This window comes from Polyodon spathula, chromosome 23, assembly GCF_017654505.1.
Source record: "Polyodon spathula isolate WHYD16114869_AA chromosome 23, ASM1765450v1, whole genome shotgun sequence".
Classification (NCBI taxonomy): domain Eukaryota; kingdom Metazoa; phylum Chordata; class Actinopteri; order Acipenseriformes; family Polyodontidae; genus Polyodon; species Polyodon spathula.
This window is the reverse complement of record NC_054556.1, coordinates 3532225-3556287: the sequence shown is the minus strand read 5'-3', so window position 1 is coordinate 3556287 and position 24063 is coordinate 3532225. Positions and strand designations below refer to the sequence as shown.

General features: G+C 38.4%; 3 protein-coding genes across 6 annotated transcripts in view; 1 reads left to right on the top strand and 2 right to left on the bottom strand.

Moving 5' to 3' along the window:
- Positions 1 to 8680, top strand: part of LOC121298462 (ninjurin-1-like) — a 15364-nt gene extending 6684 nt beyond the window's left edge. Inside the window, exons 2-5 of one of the 2 annotated variants that reach the window (XM_041225587.1) lie at positions 2814 to 2918; positions 3126 to 3360; positions 4891 to 5077; positions 6046 to 8680. In XM_041225587.1, coding sequence (XP_041081521.1) covers positions 3168 to 3360; positions 4891 to 5042 — 345 coding nt within the window. In that variant the 5' untranslated portion in view covers positions 2814 to 2918; positions 3126 to 3167 and the 3' untranslated portion in view covers positions 5043 to 5077; positions 6046 to 8680. The remainder of the gene's footprint in view (positions 1 to 2813; positions 2919 to 3125; positions 3361 to 4890; positions 5078 to 6045) is intronic. The other variant, XM_041225586.1, reaches the window with a different exon arrangement.
- Positions 8681 to 11095: 2415 nt separating this feature from the next.
- On the bottom strand, positions 11096 to 15417 carry LOC121298315 (caspase recruitment domain-containing protein 19-like). Of its 2 annotated transcripts, none has more exons than XR_005947271.1 (4): positions 14137 to 14231; positions 13528 to 13596; positions 12694 to 12762; positions 11096 to 12253 (listed from the first exon to the last, which is right to left on the bottom strand). XR_005947271.1 is itself a non-coding variant. In XM_041225372.1 (4 exons), the coding sequence occupies exons 1-4, from the start codon at positions 15267 to 15269 to the stop codon at positions 12138 to 12140; spliced, it is 261 nt and encodes an 86-aa protein (XP_041081306.1). In that variant the 5' UTR covers positions 15270 to 15417; the 3' UTR covers positions 11096 to 12137. The 2 variants fall into 2 exon arrangements, 1 of the variants encoding a protein (XP_041081306.1); XM_041225372.1 differs by lacking the exon at positions 14137 to 14231 and adding an exon at positions 15263 to 15417.
- A 1284-nt stretch (positions 15418 to 16701) lies between these two features.
- LOC121298267 (sushi domain-containing protein 3-like) lies at positions 16702 to 23340 on the bottom strand. Of its 2 annotated transcripts, none has more exons than XM_041225297.1 (5): positions 22933 to 23340; positions 20908 to 21096; positions 18122 to 18269; positions 17679 to 17828; positions 16702 to 17495 (listed from the first exon to the last, which is right to left on the bottom strand). In XM_041225297.1, exons 1-5 carry the CDS (start codon positions 23015 to 23017, stop codon positions 17273 to 17275), a joined length of 795 nt encoding a protein of 264 aa, XP_041081231.1. In that variant the 5' UTR covers positions 23018 to 23340; the 3' UTR covers positions 16702 to 17272. The 2 variants fall into 2 exon arrangements, with proteins under 2 accessions (XP_041081231.1, XP_041081232.1); XM_041225298.1 differs by having other exon boundaries at positions 17703 to 17828.
- Positions 23341 to 24063: the final 723 nt, after the last annotated feature.

Sequence of the window (24063 nt, the reverse complement as noted above, 5' to 3'; positions counted from 1 at the left end):
ATTGTGGCGGTTTTGCATAGTGGAATTTGTATAATTCATGTTGAAGGGTTGAATGACAAACAAAGCATTAAAGCACTGAACCCCTGAGATATACAGTGTAAAGCAAAATAGAGGAAATTGCTTTGCTAATACAGCCTTTGGCTTTGTATTAATGAGTTTGCTTTCATATTGTCCAGCACAGCAGAGATTTGCATGTAAATGATTTATTTTCAAAGGCTAGAGGTTAGAAATAAAACTTTTGCACCATGTTAAACTAGGATGAATAGCATGCAGCCCGAGCCGAGTGCCGATTATGAGTCATGTCCTATCAGCCTTTGTCAGATATGCAATTGTACTTGCAGCTATGGGATAAAAATAAGCGCCACTAATCATACAGTACTAACGCCAAACTTGTTAAAGTGTAGAGGGCATTTCAAAAAGAGCTCTACATGGTGCTTCAGTGGTTTTCTGTCTGCTTTTTTTCTCCAACAACTCTTGCCTGCACGGAGTAATTAGCTGTCTACCTGACTGGAATACCAAGTTACTATACTAAGGTGAAAAAACACACACTTTACAACAGATTCATAGTTGGGCTTCACTGTTTAACTTTCAACTTGTCCCAAAGCTGAGACACACCCTGGAAACACAAAGAAAAAACATGATTCCAAAGCCAACAGTTATACAGCAGTAACAATGAAAGAGTTTTAAATGCGCCTTTACAAAACTTCACTTCCAATGTAAAATTAAAGTAGAAATGTTTGGGTTTAGCATGTTATCAAAGAGGTCACACATTAAAACGGTTTTACTTGAGCAAATGGACCTCCAGTAATAAACATGCTGGTAACTGTCTAAGTACAAAACATAATTATTTTATTATCAACAATAATAATGGCTCATTTTCTCATTCTCTTTCCAATTTAACAAGGTGCTTAATTAACAGACAGTAATAAACCCGAATGCAGCGTTTCCTGTTAGCAAGCACATGAATCCATTAAGGTTTTATAGCTGTGACAGACTTAGTCAACTCCTACCCAAAATTCTAGACTTAAAATAACGTGAAAATCCAAACCGAGCTGAACAACACACACATGGAGCTTCCGTATTGCCTTGCAATTGCAGCTAGTTTCTGTTGCAGTGCCTAGCGGTGAGCTTAAACATTCTGGTAATGATGAATAAAAAGCTGGCTTTGCCTGCATCCGTGGATATATACCATATCTAGGGCAAGAAAGTAGTTTATTTTGATTTTATGTATTTTTTTAATTATATTTTTACTCTTTTTTAGTGCAGTTCACAGTGTGTTTTGGCTGCATAAGCCTGTGCACAAAGCTGCCTTGTTAGACAACCAGTCTGAAAGGTCCACCCATCTGGAATCCACAAATGCTTATTGGCTGCCTTAAATACCTGTATTATAGGTATAACTGTATTGTAGTGTAGCTTACAATTTAGACCGTCCAATTATTGTTTTTCCCCTCACCGCTGAGATTCCCCACACAGTTCAGGAGAAGTGAAGGTTCAGTGGGCGTCCTCTGATCCCACGACCAAGCTAGCTTCCTCTTTTAGACCGAAAAACTCGAGAGCGGATGTCCGCGAGCTAAAGACCTCTGGAGGACAACGCCCAGCCCTGCAAATGTCTCTCTGAGTTTACTAGGTACCTGGCCAGCAGGGTCTGCTGTAGCGCAATGAGGAGAAACGGTCCCTGCCGGTTTTGCCTCTTTAACCCGCAGGAGCGCTGGATCCATTGCGACGCTCCCTTCAGAATCCCCAGCGAGGACCAAAGAAATTAAATTTTGTCCTGTAGGAAACCAGAGCACAGTGGCAGTGCTGAGTCACTGAACTATCTTCCTACACATGACAGCGGCTTTCAGTCAGTAAGCCTTTGCAGAGCTGCAGGGTGAGGCAAGATAAAGGGGATACGATTTTCTTTGAGAGCAGCTTTCCAACAAAAGCTTTGCCAGCACACTTCAGTCGTGACCTGAAAGAACACCCCAGCTATTTGGTCCTGATTCTCACCTCACCAAACACACAGTGAAATACAACAACATTCCAATCTGCACTGTGAAACCAGCCTGTAAACCTCATTTTGTTTTAATATTAAACTGAGGCAGCAGCCGTTGCCAACTGCAATTTACAATCTACAATCCAGTCTGCAACAAGAGATCACGTCTATTGTATGTTTCACATTTTTTTTATGATTGATATTATAGTCTGCAATCCTAACTGTGACGGAGTGGGAAGTCCCAGTTTAAATCCTAATCTGTTGCTGATGGAAGTGAAGCAGTTGGATTTCAGATCACTTCAGACTTTATCCCAGTGGCAAATGGAATCCCACGAGCTTCTGTATATGTGCCAAATTGGGTTCTGGTTTTGTGTGGGCTACAGTTGAGTCCACTGCTCCACCTCGACTCACAAACCTCTGTTTTAGGAGAATATACAAGTGAAGGACGTGCATGTTTATAAACACTTATCCTGTTTTTGTTTGGCATTGTCTTTTATACACATATTAAGTGGTTTGAATGACTGTCTTTGTAATTCAGTGCATTATGAGCAAGCAAAGAGTGGAATGTAAACAACACTCAAGGCCTAGGGAGGAGCAATATTAAGGTCAAGCATAACAAACTGCAAATAGAACAAATGTTTCCTTTAGTTAGTGTAAGCGCACTGCTGCAGCTGTGAGCCGAGCGTGTGTGGAAATCTGCCCTCTGCTGGACCCTTCAGCAGTTTGGTTCTCTGCATGGCTCTTAACTATGTGATATACTATGTTTTAACACATGATTCAATGTATTTAAAATGAATGAAATACAATCTGATTTTAATGATTTTTTTTTCTCATAAAGAGCACACTTTTGTGGCAGATGAATGCTACAGTATTTCATCTTATTAGAATCACAAGCATGACTGAGTGCTGATAATACCCTGGCCAATTCAAAAAAAAGTATCAGGTGAGCTTCAGTTTTAATCAACCGTTACATTTCATTGACTTGTCAATGAGGCATGTTGTCACACCCCTTATGTTTATTCACATCTGTGTTTTGCAGCCTACTAAAAACGAACCCTTGCATTGTGCTGTAGTGAGTGTTCTGATGTGTATGCCAGACTGTAGTTAGGTTGATTTCTTTCTTTCTGTCTTCCTCCCTTGTGTGTTGCAGTCCTCGGCCTATCGCCGCAGCAGGAGAAATGCTCCTATCAACATGAATCACTATGCCAACAAGAAGAGCGCTGCAGAGAGCATGCTGGACATTGCGCTGCTCATGGCCAATGCCTCCCAGCTGAAAGCCGTGGTGGAGCAGGGGCCCTCCTTCAGCTTCTACGTGCCGATAGTGGTCCTCATCAGCATATCCCTCGTACTGCAGGTCATTGTCGGGGTGCTTCTAATATTCATCGGTGAGTGCCTGGAGAGCGAAGCCACTTTTCAGTGCATTCACTTACGGATGCCATATTCCAAACTGACTGTGGGTCTGTTATCCATTTACAGAGCAAACGGCTTCAGATCTCTTCATTTTACTGGAGTATACGGTATAAGCATAGTTGTAAAGCGTTGCAAAAGTGTAGTGCATGGTAAAAGACAGAGAACTATAGCAAAGCCTGGTAAAACACAACATAAAGCATGGTGAAGCACTGGAAACAGTACAACACTGCAGTCTTCGCATGTTGGCTGCAATCCTTAGTCTCCCAGGCTTGCTTGGCTAGATGGAGAGAGTCCTTTTCCATTTAGAACTCCCCTTAGCACAGGTTGTGGCATCCTAATTCAACTACAGGGCAGGTGAATGACGTTGTGATATATTTCCTCCGAAAGGGATGCTCAAGCACAGAGAACAATGGAGGAATCTAAAACGTGCAGCCCAACATGAGATACAGTCAGCAGGGAAGGGCATTGCACACAGCAAGTGATTGGAAAATGTTCAGTCTTTTATTACAGGAAGACCAGTGTGTGTTTCTTTTATTTCCGACACCGATAATTAATTAGCTAAATCACCAACAGCAGTGTTAATGGATAAACCCTTTGCACTGCTTGTAAAAACAGTGTGAAATGCATCTGGTGATTACTGTGTTGTTTTCCACAGAGTATTTTTCCATTAGCCTTCTTTCTTCCTCCTGGATTGTCAGGAGTAATTTTATGTGAGCCGTGCGTCCGAGCTGCGTATAAAATCCCCAACTGCTGCTTCACCTCAGCTGGCTGTAGGCCCTTGAATGGCCTACATTTCCATCCCTGCGGCATTTCCATCCCCGCGGGCTAGGCCAAGCATAAGGAATATATTGCATTTTCAAATCTTGGGATTGCTATTTGCCATTGCTGACACAGACTGCTATGTGGGGAAAATCACAACATATTGGCATTCAGTATTAATAGTAAAACTGTGCTGTGAACTGCATGAGACTGTTGTCTACTTTTTGCCAGCTTATTCTGTTAGCAGGTACTTCAGAGCGGGGATACAAGAAGTGAATACCAGGCACAGTAGCTGGTGTTGGTATAATAGACTGATGCTATTAATGTGGTCTATTTTAAAGATCTGAACTGTGGTGGAGATACATACCTATGCTCCTGAACTCTATTAATCCAGCTGGGGTTTGTGTGATGTACAGAGCCACTTATTAACTCAAGCTTAGAAGATGAAAAATCAACTTTATAAACTGTTTAGTCCAATTCCAGTCCTGGAGTGCCATTATTCCACTCCAGGTTTAACAGGTAAATTGAGATCATTAACTATTTCAGGGTCTGGATGAAGGTTTACTTGGTTCAGTTAAACAATTTAGAACAGGGTTGGAGTGCAAAGGCTAACTTTACATTCAGAGTAACCACTGTCTGAATATAAAAACAGCTTGGTGTGTATTGATGGATCTGCAGCCTTTATATAACACAGCTAAACCCTAAACAAGCCACTGTGTAATACTGCCATTTTTTATATTCTACAGTAAAGTACGACCTGAATGATGAAAATAAGCAACCCCGGCTGAACCTTCTCAATAATATTGCGACCGGCCTGGTGTTTATTATTGTGGTTGTGAATATCTTCATCACAGCGTTTGGAGTTCAGAAATCTGACCCACAAAACCTGAAGCAATAGACTGGAAACCGCAGACCTGCTGGTCATTTTCAAAGGTACAGTTTCAAAATCACACTGGACTGTGTGTTTGTATTTAACTAAGACTTTTGTGAAACACTATGTCACATTGATGTTTTTTTTTTTTTTTTTTTCTAATCCTGTATTTTCACAAAATGGTTTTCAGAGCATTGATTTGATCTGTTAGCTACTGTTTGAAGGTTTACAGTGGAAAAAGCATTATATTGGACCACGCGACCGAACATACCTGAACTGCACTCTACAACCCACACAGACAATCTATCCATGAAGAGTGCAGGGTGCTGACACTGCTCCATATGTAGTTTAGTCTCTTCTGTACTGGACAGACCCCAGAGCTAATAGGAAATCTGAGAGCATTCAGTGTGTTTTGTAGCTGTTATTGGAAATATTCTCATGGGGTTTTGGCTCCTATATTAGACTGGCCTTAAACAGGTATATAAGTGATCTACAATTTCAGTCTGCCCATATGGTGACCCAGCAACTGTGGCAGTTATTTAACACTAACCGTGCATGAAATGACAAGCACCACAGATCTTTATCACTGTTGTTGTTTGCGTTTGGTATTTAGACAGTTCACTTTATTATTTATCATGTATAATGTGTGTTGCTCATCATTCCTGGTTCCATTTTAAGTGTCTCACTGCACTGTCTGATTTATTAAGGCTTTTTAGTTTGCCAGCATTGCGCAGAACACAATACACAATAACACTTCAAAAACTACAACCTAAACTAGAACCTCGTATAAATTATGACATCATAAGGGGAAAAAATGGACTTAAGTGTTTTCTTCATTTATAGTCAAATAGGATTCCTGTTCTCAACAAGGGGGTACGGCAGGCAATAAGCTTAGCAATGAAAGTCTTTGTTCATTAATTGCACTTTGATTCAGCTACAAACAGTAGCTCTCTGAAGCAGTGCTGCGATTCAAGGAAAAAACTTGCTATTGATGGATTCCTCAGTTCACTCCCTTTTAAATATATTCCAGCACTCCCTGACCTCTTCGTTCAGCAACCCTGGTCTACAGAGATTACAGCACAGTGGGCCCAATGCGAAGAGGTTTTGGTTACGAAGGAAACGGAACACGGAACACAGCACTGCCTTTTTTTCAACACAAAAGCCTTGATTTATCAACAGTCACACCTCATAGGCTCCTTTCTTCTTTACAGGGTCTTTGGACTTTCAGACCACAGCGAAATCCGCCAAGTTACAGCAACATGCATTGTAAAGTCATTGTTTCACAAAACCTTGTTTTTACCACATCAGGGGAAGACATATTGTAATTCATTTTTAATTGCTGTAATGTGATTCAGTGTGATTATTCTGCATCGTTAATTGTGTAAAATGTCTGGAACGAGCCTAGGCTTAAGTACTGTACTAGAGGTATTCCTTGTATTGCCAGTACACTCTGCTACCCCTCCCTCCCCATCCTCGTCTTTTTTTTTGGTCAATATTTTATAGGAGTAATTTTATATAACAACATTTGTATATTCTTCATTCAAATTGAAAAAAAAAGAAAATGGTATAGAAAACCAAAAAGTATTTTCTTAAAACGTTGAAGGGGTTAGTAGTAGTATAAAGTCTGACTACAATGCACAGGTAGCGGGGTCTACAACATTATCCAAACAAAGCACTTACTGGCACTGTGCTGAGATGATCCAGTATCCTAATCTAAACTGGGTGTTTAGTGGGGGAATGGGTTTTTAATTAGGGACTTTACAGGATTCATCAGCATCAAATTCAGCTTCATCAAATAGACCTTCATCAATGGCCATTTTATCACATCCTTCCATCAGGAGCCCAGGTCATGGGGACAACATTTCAGTTACTGTCATGAGTTTACAGACGTTCTCTTGGGAGGGTTGTTTTGGAGCAAGGGCTCCCTCTAGGGTCTCGACTGATAAACTGCTGCTTCATATAATTGTTATTTACAAAATAATGTACATGCCTTAATAAAGCTTTTTATACTAATTGTTTCGTATTTCCTACACTGTAGATCTGTACACAAAGTGAATAGCAATGTCACTGTAATTGTTAATCTTGTACAATTTGGATTTTCTTGGAACAAAAAGTACAAAACCAAGAAAGAGGTTGGTCACCCGAATCATGTGCATTGTGGTTCTTTTTTTTTTGTTTTTGTTTTTAATCAAAGTTAATTTAATTTCATTTGATCAGATATGTTAGTGGACAGTATTATATGTGTCACAGTGATAATACATGTTCTGTTTATGTAAAGTAGATTTTATTTGTGTATTCAAATTTTTATTATAATAGGGTCTATTCAGTTCATTTTAAACGATGACAGATTAAAATGCTGGCGTGTTTAAATGTGTTAATAAATGTGTATAATTTTTGAAACTTAAAAATACCACATATATTGCTAGTGTGAGATTACAAAATATTTATATTGATTTGTACTTAGCGTTACCAGTACCTTCTACAGACAATAAGATGTCAGAATGTCTGTATGCATCAGTCTTTCAGGTGCCATTCCTACAATAGCAATGATGTCAGCATGTTGACTGTTACTCTGTATAATGCAGAGAAAGGCATGAATATGGTCCACACATACATTCACGATCTAAGAAGAGGGACTTCTTAATAGCATGTAACTTCAGTGCAATTTTTATTCAACTGTCTTTAATCTTTGCAGTTATTCAGGAATACAACAATGCTGAAAATATCCCCCTTTAGAATAATATTTTTTAAAAAATGCATATAACAAGAAAAACTTATAAACTGCATCTTGAAAAATAAAGTGTGCAGAAAATGTGACTTGTTGCAGGAACCCACAATGCCATATTTCTGCACTGTGTGCAAAGTTAAAATTCAATCTGACACAGCAACTACTTGCTTTGATCAGCGGGTGTTTCTTTGTGTTTAGATTAAATCCAATTTGAATTAAGAAGACTGGTAAAACATTTTAAAGTGGAGAATCTAGCAATAACATTTACACGGTTTTGTATGTACTACCAATATATAGTTCATGAAAAGCTGCTGCTGGCCCTCGCTTAGACAGTGTGCTGGCGTTTTTCAGAGTAAAATAGACCTCCTTCTGTTTCTTTATTCAAGAAAAAACTATTCTCTCCCTTGTTTACAAAATCCCTTTGTGGTTTTACATATTAATCATCTTAAATTTAGACTGTCTTTCTGTCTGGATGTGTGTCTGTACGATATTAATGGAGACAGGCTGAGTCACAAGTCATGCAACAGAGGAAATTATGCACATTTACAATTGGTCGAATGATGTGCATCAATCTCTGCACAGAGATGTCCATACATTACTGTGTGTGCAATCATCAACAAAAAGGGCTTTGCCTACTGTATTCAGCAGGCAGAACAAATCAGCTTCACTTTGTGGTCCTCTCACCCACACTGCAAGAGAGGATACAATAAGAGACACCCAACGAGCTTAGTATAGAATTAACAGTAGTATAACTTGCTCTGTTATTCCAAACTAATAACTAAATATGTCACATGACTTGGCTAAAAATGCTTTATTTTAACCTCATTTACATTTATATTAAAAGGTTGAGTCAATTAGCAATAATGCACTTTTTGTTATTAATGTAATCACATTTTGTTAAATTTTTTTGTTTAATAAAACTGATCATCTTGCTGCATTTTGTCTTTTTTCTTTCACAGAGGTTATGTGCCATCTGGCAGCATTAAAAGCTGAACAAACCGAGTTTATCCAAGTGTCTTTCTTTGGATTTCTTATTGTTTTACTAATAGCCTGCTCTCCTGTACATGCTCAGCCAATCCCAATTATATCTGAACGGAGACGGCTGCAGTGGTTGTATGAACCCGTCACCTTCCAGCGAATGCCAGTTGCCACTGGTTGGTTGGTTTTAGCTTAAACAAAGCAAAATGTTAGAAATCTTATTGTGGGTCCTTGATTACTTCGCCAAAGACAAACTTTGTATAGCGAGTTAAATCTTTTCCATTAAACTGTACCCCCAGAGCCATTACCACACAGGAATGATTAAAGACTGTTCCTTGCAGTGCAGCTTGTCCTGCTCACAATGAACACAGTTGATTAAACCCTGTCCCTTTGGTTCCAATGGACTCCAGGGGGTGAGGACTTTATCAGTTATCTGCTACAGCAGATGTATATCCTTTCATACTAAAAAAATAATCCAGTGCTGTAAATGTGTGATTTAACAAACCACTGAGAAACCCGGAGACCACAACTAAACTCATTCTCTGGCAGCCCGCCAGTTTGCTATTGATCAGGACTCGGTGCTGCTCTTGTTATGGAGACCCTGCAGTTAATCCACCTTAACATATCCAAGGTTAAAGCAACATGAATTAAAAATACAATAGCAACAACACAGAGGCTGGCTGCTCCACAGAGGTGACACCATGCAACACATTCCCACACGTTGATGCTTCATGTAATATTGAATGTACAGCATCGCATTACACAAGAGTTCTATCACTGAGGCATGCCCCTCCAAACTGCTTTCCAGTCCCTTCAACAGATGCTCATCATGACTATAATGTGCGATCACATTACAGCGTCTTTAGCCTGTGTCCTGTTAGTGACAAAACTGTATTTTGACTCCAGTACCATTGGGGTTTAACATAGCTGTAGCTATTAAAGCTCAAAACGTAGATGTTTTAATGAAGTCTGTAGTCTGTATTTGAGTTTCTAGAAAAACACGTCAGGCACTAGTACTGTATTTTATTATGAGTGGCTGAGTGGCTCTGTATAAGCACTATGGGTGTTGTGCAAACTAGGAGCATCTAATATACAATCAGTGTTTAAATAATATAACTGTAAATAGGGTTACAGAATTTATTTAACAAGTGATTATATGAATTGGTAACATCTTACCAAATGTGTTAATAAAACTCCATCGATATTTTGCCAGGAAACTGTAAATTCTGCAGGTCTAACTAAACCCCTAGTGTATCCCTTCCAGTTCTAATACAAAGCCTGTCCCAGTCCATGCAAATACACATTCTGTTCATTTCATCAAGCACTTCTTGTATAAGAAAGTTATTTTAAGACCATAAATAATTAATCAAAACAAGCCTTTAAATAAAACATGCAGTGGGGAGGAAGTTACTGAGGATTCCGAATTCTAAATGGGCTCCACTCCTGGAATATGAAGTGATTTCCATCTTTTTATCAAAGAACACATATAATGAAACATTCAAGCACTCCACCAGTCTCACCAATGCATGCCTGCCTAGCAATACTCCAAATGAAAGGGAACAGCATCTTCAATAAGCTTACGGTGTTTTATCCATCGTGTTCACAGATGGACAGACAGAGAGATGGACACAATGTCACATTTTGAATGTTCCCAAAAAAGAGACTGAAAATGTACAGTATAATAAAATGTAAAGCTTCTGATATTTTTTTATTATGAGTATGATAAAATAGGACTCACTCTTATAAATGCCATGGATTTGGGTTAGGGTTACATATTATTTGAATACAAATAATCTTTGTTGTAATAAACACCAACCAATCAGCTATGAGGCAAAATGAAGCTGGATATCTTACAGACAAGAACACAAGACAGTTCAATTGATCTATTCCTGTTAACACCTATATACAAATGTTGTATAAACAAATAAAAAAACAAACAAAAAACACCTGTAGTCATAGACACACACAAAGCTGCTGTGCAGAATGAAGAACATTTCAAGGATCGAATAGGAAAGTGAAAATACCATTATAAAAATACTCAATAATGTACATCATTACATCAATAGCACCACTCATTTTCAGTATCTAATGGCTGATGTCTGTGGTATAAAAGACAACGCATCCTCTTCAGAAATACTGTATGCAGTTCATATTTAAAGACTTTAGTTTCTAATCTTTCTGGTGATTCTTAAACATTTGCTGTGCTATCTTTCCATCAGTTATACATATTAGATTATGCAACTGCAAAGACCATTTCTTTCTTCTTATTGTAACAGTGGTTAAAGAAAAGGGCTTGTAACCAGGAGGTCCCCGGTTCAAATCCCGGCTCTCTCACTGTGTGACTCTGAGCAAGTCACTTAACCTCCTTATCTTTGGGGTGAGACGTTGTTGTAAGTGACTCTGCAGCTGATTCATAGCTCACACACCCTAGTCTCTGCAAGTCGCTTTAGATAAACATATAACAACAAGAACGTGCGCAGCATGAGAAAGCTTAAATAAAGGCTGTCTATACTGTAGCATTAAATAAATGATTTCATCTCAAAAAAAATATTTTACAAAGCATCAATAGGAGAAAGAGATTAATCATGTATTTTACAGGCACAGCTGCATTTACAGTCTTTGTTAAACGGTTTTCTTTGGGAAAGGTTGTGACAAAACAATTAGAAGGAGCTTTTGGGTTATTAAAACAGCAACAAACAACTGCTTTTCATTTTACTTACAACATGCACCTTTTTCTTCTGCAGAATAATAATAATAATAATAATAATAATTTGAATGCAAATACTGTAATAATACAAGGCAACAGTCACAGAGAGCATGCCAAATGTTAGAAAGAGATATACACAGATTTAAAGTATTATGTTACTGGTTGCTGATAGTTGATTATCAATTATTTTGACTGAATTTTGGCAAAATATTTTTATTCAGTTAATCCAAGTAGTGTATTCACCTAAGAAAATGTCTGCCTCCTGTGGCCAAATAAAAGATTATTAACATATGATTTAATAAACTTAAATTAAGGCTATTACTGTAAATATTTAGACTTCAATACGTACCGAATGTCCAGTATGACGTATTGTTCTCTGTTGCTTGAGTGTATTACCCAGTTAAAACCTGATGAAAGTTATTCAGCGAAGGGCTAAGTGGAGGGCACTGTACCCGGAAAAAGGACAAAACCATCCTACCAGCATTAGTGTCCAAAACTTTCAATCTTACAGTAACAATAAAATATATGTTATAAGACTTAGGATGTCGTCCCATATCTTTTAAATTATATATAATTACATACATGCTTAAAAACAATGCATTTCCTACTGCTGTACACATAGTTCACCTAGTCTTTGGTACGGCATGCTGGTTTGCCTTGTGCTTATTCCATAATGAAGTTGGCCAATGCAAGGGGCTGCTTTTTAGCATTACTGGTTCTTTGACTGGTCCTCTGCGTAGGATATTAGCATAGCCTTGGCTCGGCTGCTGAGCCCAAATGCTGTAAATCCTAGTATCTTCTTGGCCTCTCCAATAGCTTTATCCTCTACAAAAACAGGTAAGATTATGTCAATTACTGTTTAAAACAAAATAAAATAAAAACAACAACAAAACATGATGATTCTAGAGCCAGAATCCATACATATATCAAACTGCTAAGTTAGCCAAGTAATTAAAATGTTAAACCATGTATTACTGAGTTTCTTTATAAAGCAGTAAATTATTTTTTTAAAAAAAGATCAGGCACGCAAGGCTTTTAAGGTTTTAATGGTTAAAACTTCAAATCTAAGATAGAAGAACCTCAATGTTTTACATACAGTGACCCTGAAACAGTTATAAAGTGGCCTGACTGAGGCTCCCATTTGACCCATAATGCAGATCACTAATAGCAGAGCCTTGTTACTATGGCTGCAAACAATAGCTTTGCAAAGGGGGAGCACTGTAATACATATACAAGGCTAAAAATAAATCAATGATGGCAATTACCTTCATTACTGTAGTAGTACAATGCCAACCCAGCAACAACACTAAAACAGATGATAAAGAACACTGGACCTGGAAGACAAAAAGCCATTACACTGCTGGAAGAGATTTTCATCAGGAAAAGCATTGCCAGTAAAAGAGCCAGCGGCACAGAGAACAATATGGGTGGTGTGCTTGATGAAATGGTTGAGATTTCAAGTGACAGTAACCTCGCTCTGAACACCCAAAGGAAGTGCGCAATTCAACACCACAATAAAATACCACCTGCACTGGCTTCTTAATTCTGATGGAAGTTTCCCTGGACCGCTAACACAGAAGTCAACCTGCCGTTCGAAACTTACTTTTACTCAGCTTCCATTCATGCCTTCCAACCAAAAGATGCCCATGCAAACAAACTTTAAGATGTAACTGTGCAGCCAATCCCTTTGCCAGTGCAAAAATCAGAACCTGGCCTTTTCACTGGAGAAAAAAGTAATGAACCAACAAGATGGGTTTGTTGCTATGCATTCAAAGCTGAAACTCAAAGCTGTGGCTAGGGTTGACCTGAGCTTCAGTGCTTAAATGCATGCTTGCCAGCAGTCTGAAAAGTTGATAAATTGTACAGAAAATTGTGGTGCAATACTGTTAACCAGTTGGACCTAAAATTGCTGATGGGCTTGACAACTTCCTTGCAGTTAAGTATTCCAAGAAGTACAGAAAAAAAGTTTATTGCAGTATTTCTTAGAAATATTGGGCGATATTAAAAGAGCACTGAAGTCTCATGCTTTATAAATACAAACCAGAAAGAGATAGTTTAAATGTAAATCTCAAACTTGAAGGTTATATGGTGTGATTTACCCCTTTCATTTAGCACAAATCTCTCCCTGGGGTCTGGATGAATGTTAGTCCCATTGGGTTCTGCTGCATCTAGGAACAAAAGCAGCATATGGTTAGGTCTGCAGCACTACACAGAACACACAACTACACAATGTTAAAGTGCTGTTGCTAAGTTATTTGATTTTATTAAGCATAGCATTAATAGCTACTGCTGGATGATACTTTAAATTGCAGAGCTGAAAGCGCATAAACGAATGAGAATTCCTAAAAATGGAGCGTTCATGGATAGAACTTATGGCACTATGTGGAAAGGCATTCGTTTTAAAAGACGTCACTGTCTACAGGACAAAAGTCATAAAACTACATCAAATAATATGATGTCTTATAAATAGATTAAATACATCTATGTACTAATAATAATAAGAGTTGGCAAGCTGTACATATGGAAGGCTTATCCACGTTTCTCACATTTTGACAATGCACGTCACACATGAGAATAGATTAATGTGGCCCCTTATGCAGGGAGCCACCAGGTGTAATTAAACAAAAAGTGTTTCTCAAATACCCTTTTCACACTACAGTACGTCAATAGTGCATGATCAAAACAAGTTGAAACCACGAGCCATTCACCTCATTCACAATCGCATCTCCGAGCATGATGATCGTGCATTACACATAGGGTACAGGAGGGAAAGTCACATCTGAACGCTCTGCACATCCAATTCTGACATCCAAAAATCTGACAAACGCAGAAATAAAAACTTAGCCCAGTTTGTTAGTTGTTAGTTAGACCTACCTCTCTGGCTCTTTCTGCTGGGCAGGCTGATATAAAGTTGCTCAGTGTGGATGTGCAGAGCTCTGTAAAACTTGTGACAAGCCTCTTCTCCTTTCCCTTTTAAGGTACTCAACAGGTCTGCCAGCCTAGTCTTTGTTGGGACTTTCACGTCCCTGAACTACCAACAACGAACAGTTTAAGACTTTCCTTATGCAAATAAGTATTGATATTTACTGTGACTCTCTTTCTCAAAAAGCACACTCTTGCCTTCACAAACCAGTGCAGGGTCTCTGTGAATCAGACCACAGACCAAATAAGACAGCCCATGGCTTATCAACCCCTGTTCTGCAAAGTGTTTACAATTCCAAACCCATTCCAAAGAGGGGAAACTGTCCTCTTGGTGTATTAAATCCTTTTCAGTTTTACAATCTTGGGTTATTGCGATTTAAAAGGGATGACGTTAAATGTTGCTTTTTGTTCAAAAGAAGATTAGACATTTAGTGAAGTTTACAACTGTGAGCAAAACTCAGGCTCTTTGATAATAAAAATCGCATGCTTCAATTTGGAACAGGCAGATATTTCATAAACATCGCTACAGATGAAGTTGATGCTGCGTCCTTAGAAATGATATTTAAAAAAAACCAGTTATATTGGTAATATATAATAAATGAATAAACAAGGCACGCGTTTTAAACTAGCTACAGCCTACCCAATGACTCTGAAAACTTGCTCCTTAGGGTTAGGGTTTGGGGCTATAAAAAATAAAAGTACATTTTGAAATGCTCTGTGCATGCAATGTAGACGTAATTACATAGTTGTAAAAGAAGTAGAAAACATATGGACACAGCTGTGTTTAATTCGATAATGACACAACCTCGTTCTAGCCGGGCTATTTAACTTAAGGACCCCGTTTACTGCTTAGCCCGCAAAAGACACGTCATGCTGGAAAACACACAGTGGATTTGAATAATCTCTACTAACCTGGCATGGTGATATCTGCGGTAAAGCCTGGAACTTTATTTACCCCTCTCGCTTCTCCACTTCCTCACTTTCTCGTCCCATGGCAGTTTCCTCCCAGTGCTGCGCTGTCAGGTTTCATCACGCCCTTTGTATGTCACAAGCAAAAGTTTTCGATTTAAGGTGGTATCGCTGTTTGTTGCAATGACTCTCGCATGGTACCAGTGGGTGTGTGTGTGTGTGTATGTATAGTAGTAGATGTAGTACTGTTTTTAGAATACTTAATTTTTACATTTTTCATAATTGATTGAACTCTTTTTGCCAGCAGAGGCTGCCCTTGTCTGTATATTGTACACAATTCCAGGAAATGGATAACAGGAGAGACAATGCAAACCTCAACCAACAAAGAGTGAGGTGGTTTCTACAAGAGTGAGGTGATTAATCCTGGTTATCCACCGCAAGTGAATGTGTGAATCTTCCTAGTGGGAATCTCTTAATCTGTAGCAATAACATTTCTTAGTAATTTTCTCTTTTTTTTTTCAGTGCTTGCTGAGGTCATTCCTCAGGGTTGAGTAAGTATTCTAGTCTGTGTGAACAGCACATACTCTTTACTCTGTTCTATAGGGAAATTAAAATTGACAATGCAAAACTCAAACCCTGTTAAATAAAAAAAAATAATTTTGCTAAAACTTGCAACTAACTTCACCTTTGGAGGCCTGGGTTAAAATTTGGCTTTGGTCACAAGTGAAATGAGTTTTCAGCTTTTCCCTCAGTAGAGAGTACCACACATCACAAAAAAAAGCACCATGCACTTCCACGCAATCTGTCTTTGCAAGATTGGATTCAGAAAAGAAAAGAAAAAACGATGCACATCTTCTGTAGGCATTGCTCAACACTGACAGAGGCAAACACAGCCCAACTGGCAAATCAGAAAGAACAATGCATCTTATACAGTAATGCATCTTATACAGTTATTCAGCAATGCATCTTATACAGTAATAGTACAACCCATTCTCTGTTCTTCGCTTTTTCTGAGTTTTTCATTTATAGAGTAATCAGCCTATTCTGAGTTTTTAGCTGCCAGGATCAATTTTAAATTTAAAATGGCACTGCTCAGCACAGATGGATTTGGTGTGTATCTTGATATCTGGTTTTAATACTGAGCCCTGAATACAAATCTTACAATGTGGCCCACACATATTGACTCACCCTATCTCCATTGTTCTGTAACACAAGGAGTGCAAGTAAGGGACACTTATACATAAGAGCCGTATGTCCACAAAATTACGCTTCGTGAGAAACCTGTATTACCATTATCATCAATGACTCTCCAAGTGCTTTCATTTAAATTGTGCTACTTGACATGTAATGTGGACTATCCACTGCTTTTTCCATACACAGAACCTGTTAAAGCCATGTAGCATGGGCAAGTGTTTGCCATAGACAAAACATGTGGACGAGCATCGCAAATTTATTGATGTAAATATTACAAACAATCAACAGCTGAAAACATTTTCACTTTCCGAGTGTAAACCAGTCCAAACAGTCCGGAAAGGCTTTGTTGGATACTTTTTATCTTGAATGCAGTTTTGTAAAAACAGGTAGAAGCCCATACTAACTACTTTACAAATCAGCTCCACTCATAGCTCTTTTAGTGACCTTTTAGAAGCAGTTTTCAATGGAATAGATTTGAGCATGTTAAGAAAAACAACCAGTTTTAATTCAGTGCCTCAATATGTCTGTTTTTTTCAACTTCATTTCAAGACACTTATGCTCCACCCATAACCTAGAAGCAGTCGTATCCATCATTTGACAATCTAGTTCACAATCTCTTGGGGGGGAAAAAAAAGCCATTGGCTGTGCATTGATCGATTGTGTTCTAATAAGAAACTTTCAAATGTTTCGAAAAAGTTCAACATATTGGCTAACGGCGGTCTCTGCAGAGTAGAAGTGCAAACATCTCTTCTTCGTAAATCTCACATTCATTTAGGCAATTGTTATTAAGGCACGTGGAGGTCCAGTTTGTGCCCCATCTTACACAGAAAAGCCATGGAAGACGTGCTCCTGCAGCCTGCCCTGTGGCTCTCGGCTGTGCTCACAGACTGCGGCCGCGTGAGGCCCACTGACAGCTGAAACACTGCATTCCGATAACCTGTACTTGCTCGGGATTTCTTTCTTCTGTGGCTTAAAAACGACAGACAGGCTGTGTTCACTGCAGCATGCTGGGATGGAGATGTTCTTGGAGTGCTCGTGGCACCTGCGGATAACACAGTACAGAGGTTAATGCTTCCAGACTTGTAATCACCATTATGAACCACTCACAGAGGCATAATGCCTGTCTTTTCATGTATCTTCTATACAATTTACATATAACAAGACATATTGTTATCGTGCTGTGTATCATGAAGCCTCTGTTTATTGCCAGGGGCTTACTGCTCACCTGCAGTAGCCCTGTTTGTCATACCCTGTGTTCCTCTGGTCTCCTGTCTTACTGTTGTTGTTGTTGTTGTTTCGTCCTTTATGCCCGTAGTAAGTGGCCCTCATATCCTGCAGCTCGTCACAGTCTGTCTGATACCACGGCTGCACCTCCCTGAAAAACAATGGAGAGATGAATGGGTTAATTCATTTGATAATTCAGTTTGGATCCCTTTTGCAAAGCAGATGTTTCCATTTTATGACATTTCTCTCCTTTCCACTATTTAAGGATGCACTTTTTTAGTACCAAAGAGCAATAGCTTAAGACATTTTGATTGCCAGAAACACAAAGCCATTCAAAAAAGAATTAAATGCTGTTAAGTTAGATTGACCCCCACCCCCCACCCCCCACCTCCAGACGCCTATAATATCAACATTAGAAAAATATTAATTGTAGGGATAGTATACCTTTCAGTCCTCTTTCTCTCCCCCTTCTTAATGCACTTGATGAAACAGCAGGTTAGAAATGCCAAAGACATCAGGAGAATTATAGCACAGCTGACAATGGAAGCAATCACCGCCACTTTGAATCCAAAATCCTCAAATATCAAAATAGCTGAAATAATAACAACAAAAATCGTAGTTAAATTGTGCGCAGTAGCTATTTCATTTCCAAATGAGCTTTTTGTCAAACTGATAACATAAAATAACTGATAACATTTTTACAGAAAACGCCTACTAAATTATTATTTTCTACATGGCTAGGTAACAAGTTCCTTATAAACTGGAAGGAAAAACTTATTTTTAACTGAGAAGCAGGGAAATAAAATACAGGCAGATGACTCAGAAGCACTGTCCTTGATTTCAGTTAGCTGTTTCACCTAAAGCTGACTGATTGCATGGGTGCATTGTTTTTGCAGTTTGGCTCCCACAGAAACAGTCAGGAAGTGGTGTGCACATTTCCTCTTTTTACCTTAACAGTTACCCTTTATTTTGGGTGATATGACTAAGTGTTGAACTGATTCAAAATCATGCATTGAGGAATTGTTCAGTAAGATACCGCTGTTATTCTGCAGCTTCTTACTCAATGCTTTACATAGTTCTAGTCTTAAATATGTTGGAGCAGGAAGCTACCAATATAGGCACACATCACACATACATAAAGAATACCAGCACAACATTTCAACTGCAGCCTAATGCAGGTCTATTAAACATCCAATAACTATTCACAGACATGTAACTGAACTTTAATACATGGGTCATACATCAATCAAGTGCTTGTTTATGCCATGCAAACTAAAGCATTGCCACTAAAGCAAACTTAACATGTGACAAATCTATCTGTGATAAATTCCTACTGAATTCTGATACGCTTTTTAAATAGTGCAATTTGAAAGCTTGCATTTCAGTTCAAGTAATCGTTTGCCCCTAATTAATGTTTTGAGCCCTGGAAATTCCCAAGAGATGAAAGTCAAGGGAAGAAATGAAATTGCTCATCGGCTGATTCATTATTTAGTAATTAAGCGAGCACTGTCTTTGACGTGACAAACAATCAATCATGCAGCCCAAACTGCTGGTTTATATGGTCAGGAATGCTTATCAGCCAATAATGTTGAACGAGGTTTCCTCCTGAAATGCAGATTGGTTTTAAACTGGCTAATACAGAGTATGAACCCACAGGCCAACAAAGATTAGTTTCCTCTTAGCAAAAAAACACCCAGTGTGTGAATGTAGGAATGTAAACACAGGGAAACACTTCAAAATAATGGGCAACATTCCACAGGAACAATACCTGCCTATCTTCTGCACTTCCTTGGAGTTCTGAAGTGATCCACTTTGAATTCAGCCCTGTTAATTCATGTGGATTTAGTTATCCATATTCATCCCATGTTAATTTATAACAAATGATTGTCAGCTCACACACATTGAATTGGGTCAAATGTATGCTGTTCTATGTACCAATCTATTACTCTGAGGATTATTTATATGTGAGAGGTTTAATGTACTGATGTACAGCAGGAAATATTTGTATAATGTCTATCTTTTTGCATTTCTGTAATTTACTAAACTGTGGAATTTGCTTTAGATTCATTTGTTTAATGTAATACTGTCAATATAATAACTTTTTTATATAATAAAACATGTTTTACAAAAAGAACATATGGTCAACTCTTTAGAACAGTACTATAGTGTAGATTATATTGGAAATTGTCATGGTTACCTTAGCTTAGTGTAGACAGGCTGGGGAGGAGCTGCTGTTATTCAGTTAAAAATAATCCTGTTTTTGTACTTGTTTCTGTAACTTCGGCTGGTGAACAGCACCACAAGCTTTGAACGCCCACAGACAATCAGCATGCAAATACTGCTCAGCCCCTGCGCTCGCACGTACTGTATGAGCCCACGCACTCAGTGAAATACATACTAAACAGGTCCAGAGAGAAGTGTGTAGGTTACATCTCTAGGAACGGGCTGGCATCTTCTAACCCTTCTGCACATTATATGTTTTTGGTTTCAGTTTTTCTACACAGGTAGTGAATTGTCAATTATGGTGAGTTTGAGATAACAGGAAAGTGGTAACAGAGCAGATGGTATAAACCTTGCCACGGTTTTGTTTGGTTTGACATTTTTAAGCGTAGAGTATTAACAAATATAGAGAATAAATATAGAGCCTATTATAATATACTATACTATACTATACTATACTATACTACTAGGGACTGCAAGTGAAACACCCAAATGAGGATGGAAACATCCAAATGTTGCCCATATGTAGGGTTACCATACGACTCCATGCACACTAGGCCAGTCTGAGGCCGTTCAGGCTTTTCAACTCATATCACAATGCATTCTGGTAAGTTTTACCTGTCTCAGGTACCTCTCACAGAAGGACTACACTTACCAGAACTGTCCTAGTGTGTACAGAGTCATATGGTAACCTTGCCCATAAGCAATTGGTCTTGTTAAGTATCTTGTTGAACTTGGTATCTCCACCTAGAAAGTCCCATTGCGGAGTTCTGTTTTTCCACATGAAGCGTCTAGACTTCATTTTATATATATATATGTGTGTGTGTGTGTGTGTGTGTGTGTGTGTGTGTGTGTGTGTGTGTGTGTGTGTGAACTAACTACATTTAAAGTATAATTCCATCCTTATTTAATACAAAATACCAATAAATAAAGGGAGGAGGTAGCACAATGGGACGGCTGAGAATACCAGTAGGATAGAAAAGGGGTCAGACGTGCTTCTTTGTCCTTACGTTTGCAGGTTGGTGTGCTCCCTGTCCACTGCGTGCTGTTGCTTTTCCAGACACAAGAAATGAACCCGTCTCCCAGCAGCCTGTGCCTGGAGGAACACTGGAAGGAGATGACTGTGCCAATGCTGGTGCCGTTGCCCTCTGTTATCTGCAGGCTGCCCAGCGAAGGGGAAGTCACTGGACTGCACTGTCCTGGAACAAGGAGAGAAATACAGCTTCCGCTCAAACAATCTAATACTCTCTAACACTATCCATCTTGGGGGACCTCAAAGTTAACATAATGCTGTCGGAAATTACACCAGAACCTCCTGGGTCTCAGTTTGAGGTAGTGTATTAATATATGTATTAAAAATGTTTTTTTTTTTTAAATGTTGTTCTGTTTTCATGTATACTCATAAAAAGGAGTATATTCTTCCGCTCGACAAAAATAAGTCAGGTCTGAAGGAGTTAAAGTAATGTAGAGCCCTATTGTATTGTCCCATACCAGTGAAAGCTGTCTTTTCTTGCTCAGTTTATTCTGAGCAATCCATATTCTGTGTGAATTACTGAATGGGATGACATGCTGTAAAATGTTCAAGGACTGAGCTGGTTGGTTGAGCTCTGTGGGAAAGCCTGTCTTGCTGTGCCCTTCTCACTGTTTGACAGCAGTAAAATTAAAGAGAAAAACGCTTGTTTAACTAGTTAATAATGTTTAAACTAGCAAGAGAAGTGCTTTCTGCAGGCCTTGTGTACATGGCAAAGATTAAAGCTCAATTATCACGGTAATGAAAGCACTAGCCAAACTCAAATGAAAAAATGAAAAACGTCTATTTTTATTTATTTTTTTACCTTATTATATTTCAATTACTGCAGTCGTCAGCATAAATATTTTAGATTATATTTTTCTCACATTACCCATAAATTACCACTAGAGGTCACCATTTTCCAGCGGGTCAGGTCATGACAAGCACAATGCTTGACAATAGCAACATTAATTTGACGCTATAATGAGACTAACCTTCACACTTGCACATTGGAAGGCATTCTCCACTAGAGGAAAACATCACATTTAGAATATTTAAGCTATGATCTGCCTGTGTTGCTGAAACAATTAAAAGGGATATTTTTATGACACATATATATATATATATATATATATATATATATATATATATATATATAATATATATAGGGATATATATATATATATATATTACATATCTATGTAAGGTAACAAAACAAAGCTAAACAGGTTCTGAAGGAGAGAGGAGGATTCTGACCCTATAGCTAACTATCCTTTCATGGTCTAAACAAACTGGACGATCATCAAGGTCCGTTTTCTAACCAATTACAGTGCAGAGGAGAGTAGAGTGGAAGAATGTAGTAAACACACATCAAGCAATTCTATTTTAGTTTAAAACTGAACATGATTATTGAGCATCCCAGACAGCAGCATGAATTCACAGATGAAGTAATATTGTAAACTCCAAATGACCGTCATTTATTGAATCAAGATGTTTAAAAAAAAAAAAAAAAAAAAAAAAAAAAGTAATAAAAAAAAACCAAACCTTTATATATAGAACACATATAGAGTAACTGACAACAATACTCATGTGTTACATATGTAAGTTAAGCAGTACTGGTTGTTCAATCGACACATGCGACTCTAGAGTGTACATTAGGCCGGGTTAGTGTATACTGTACTACTGCCCTGTAGAGATTCAGTGAAACTTTTCAAAGGACGTATTCATTTTCAGAGAATAAATCAATTAAAAACATCAATATAGTCAGTGTCTCAAAAAAGAATTGCCAATACAACCTCTTGTTAAATAGTAGTGTAATGTTACTGTATAATGCTGCTGTGCTGGTCAAAGCACACAGCCCATCATATTAATTGTTTGTGTCTTTGCTCGTCAGGTGATGAAGCAAATGTTATTCTTCTCATTAATGGCGCCTTCCCCCCCACCCCTACACCCCCCCAAAAAATAAACATTTAAATTGAGCACGATTAGCTGGAGCTTGAAGAATTGCCATCCAGTCTCGTCTTACCTGTGTGAATGTGGGCACGATTGCCATCTTCGGGAGCCAACATTGTCCTTGAAATATCAAACACAGAAGCAGTTGTTGTAGGCATATCCAGTTCTGCAATACTAATACCTGAATATCCTTTTTAAGTATAAATATAAATATAGAAAATAAATACGCAAATGACGAGATGCAGCTGTGTGTTTCCCTTCGCGGTGTATTTTTGACAGGTCTGGACTCTGGTCTGCTTTCTTTAAGTGGTTTAATGATCCCACAAGCCTCTTTTTAGATTTCACAACAACAACGATGCTGCAAGAGGCATACAGTCCCAGACAAGCCTTCCCGGTTTGCACGCTGTTCACTAAACTGTACAGTCAATGTGCAATTATTAAACTAACACGGTTTCCGAAATAAGGCAGAGAAATAATTGCAAGGGCACGCTTCCCCTTCTTAGTTTCAGTACAGTCCTCGTGGCTCCACCTCCAATTTTTCATTATTTTTTTTTTTTTTTTAAATATTTTTTTCTGTTTTATCTTTCTCTGTCTGCACATGTAAACCACTTCCTCTTATTTATCGTTTTCTACAACTGATTAAGCCGAAGCTTTCCACCACCAGGCATGGCATACTAGTTGAGCTGACCGCTACAAACTTATTGTTTTATCAAGGCATTGAGCGGCTTTGAAATGTCAGCTTAAACAGCCAATTCTGAACAATGACGAGTCAAAATACTGTGAAAAGGAAAAAGAAACAAAATGCAGGGCTGAAACTGCCAGTGCGCAGCATTCACTGTCTTGCAATGATGATTATAAAACACACCTGTCACAAATAAGCGTCTTGGAAGTAGGCTTTTCACGGAAGGCAGGATTACTGAAGAATAGAATAATAAAAATAATGATGCTCATGTAATACAAATACTAGTTTTTCACAGGGTAGTCTAGCAGTAGCAATAATAAGCCGAGCTGAGGCGGTCTAGTCATCCAGACAACTGAGACAGCTGAAGAGGTGTAGGTTTTTTTTGTTTTGTTTGTTTGTTTTGATGGCAGATCATTGCTTCCTGTCAACATAACAAAACTTATGTTCTACATATTCAACTTCATTGCTTCCTCAATCAAAATGGCATAATTCTAATAACTGCATTCAACTGGGGAGCATTGC

Excerpts from the sequence above, each read along its gene's own strand:
- LOC121298315 (XM_041225372.1), bottom strand. Across the intron at positions 12,763-13,527 it reads ATTTGTGCTAAATGAAAGGG|GTCCAGTGTTCTTTATCATC; the intron begins GTAAATCACACC and ends TTTGTCTTCCAG. Across the intron at positions 12,254-12,693 it reads GTACTACTACAGTAATGAAG|AGGATAAAGCTATTGGAGAG; the intron begins GTAATTGCCATC and ends CTGTTTTTGTAG.
- LOC121298267 (XM_041225297.1), bottom strand. The coding sequence starts at position 23,017 with ATGCCTACAACAACTGCTTCTGTGTTTGATATTTCAAGGACAATGTTG. Across the intron at positions 21,097-22,932 it reads TCGTGCCCACATTCACACAG|GACAGTGCAGTCCAGTGACT; the intron begins GTAAGACGAGAC and ends TCCTTGTTCCAG. Across the intron at positions 17,829-18,121 it reads GAGAGAAAGAGGACTGAAAG|GGAGGTGCAGCCGTGGTATC; the intron begins GTATACTATCCC and ends ATTGTTTTTCAG.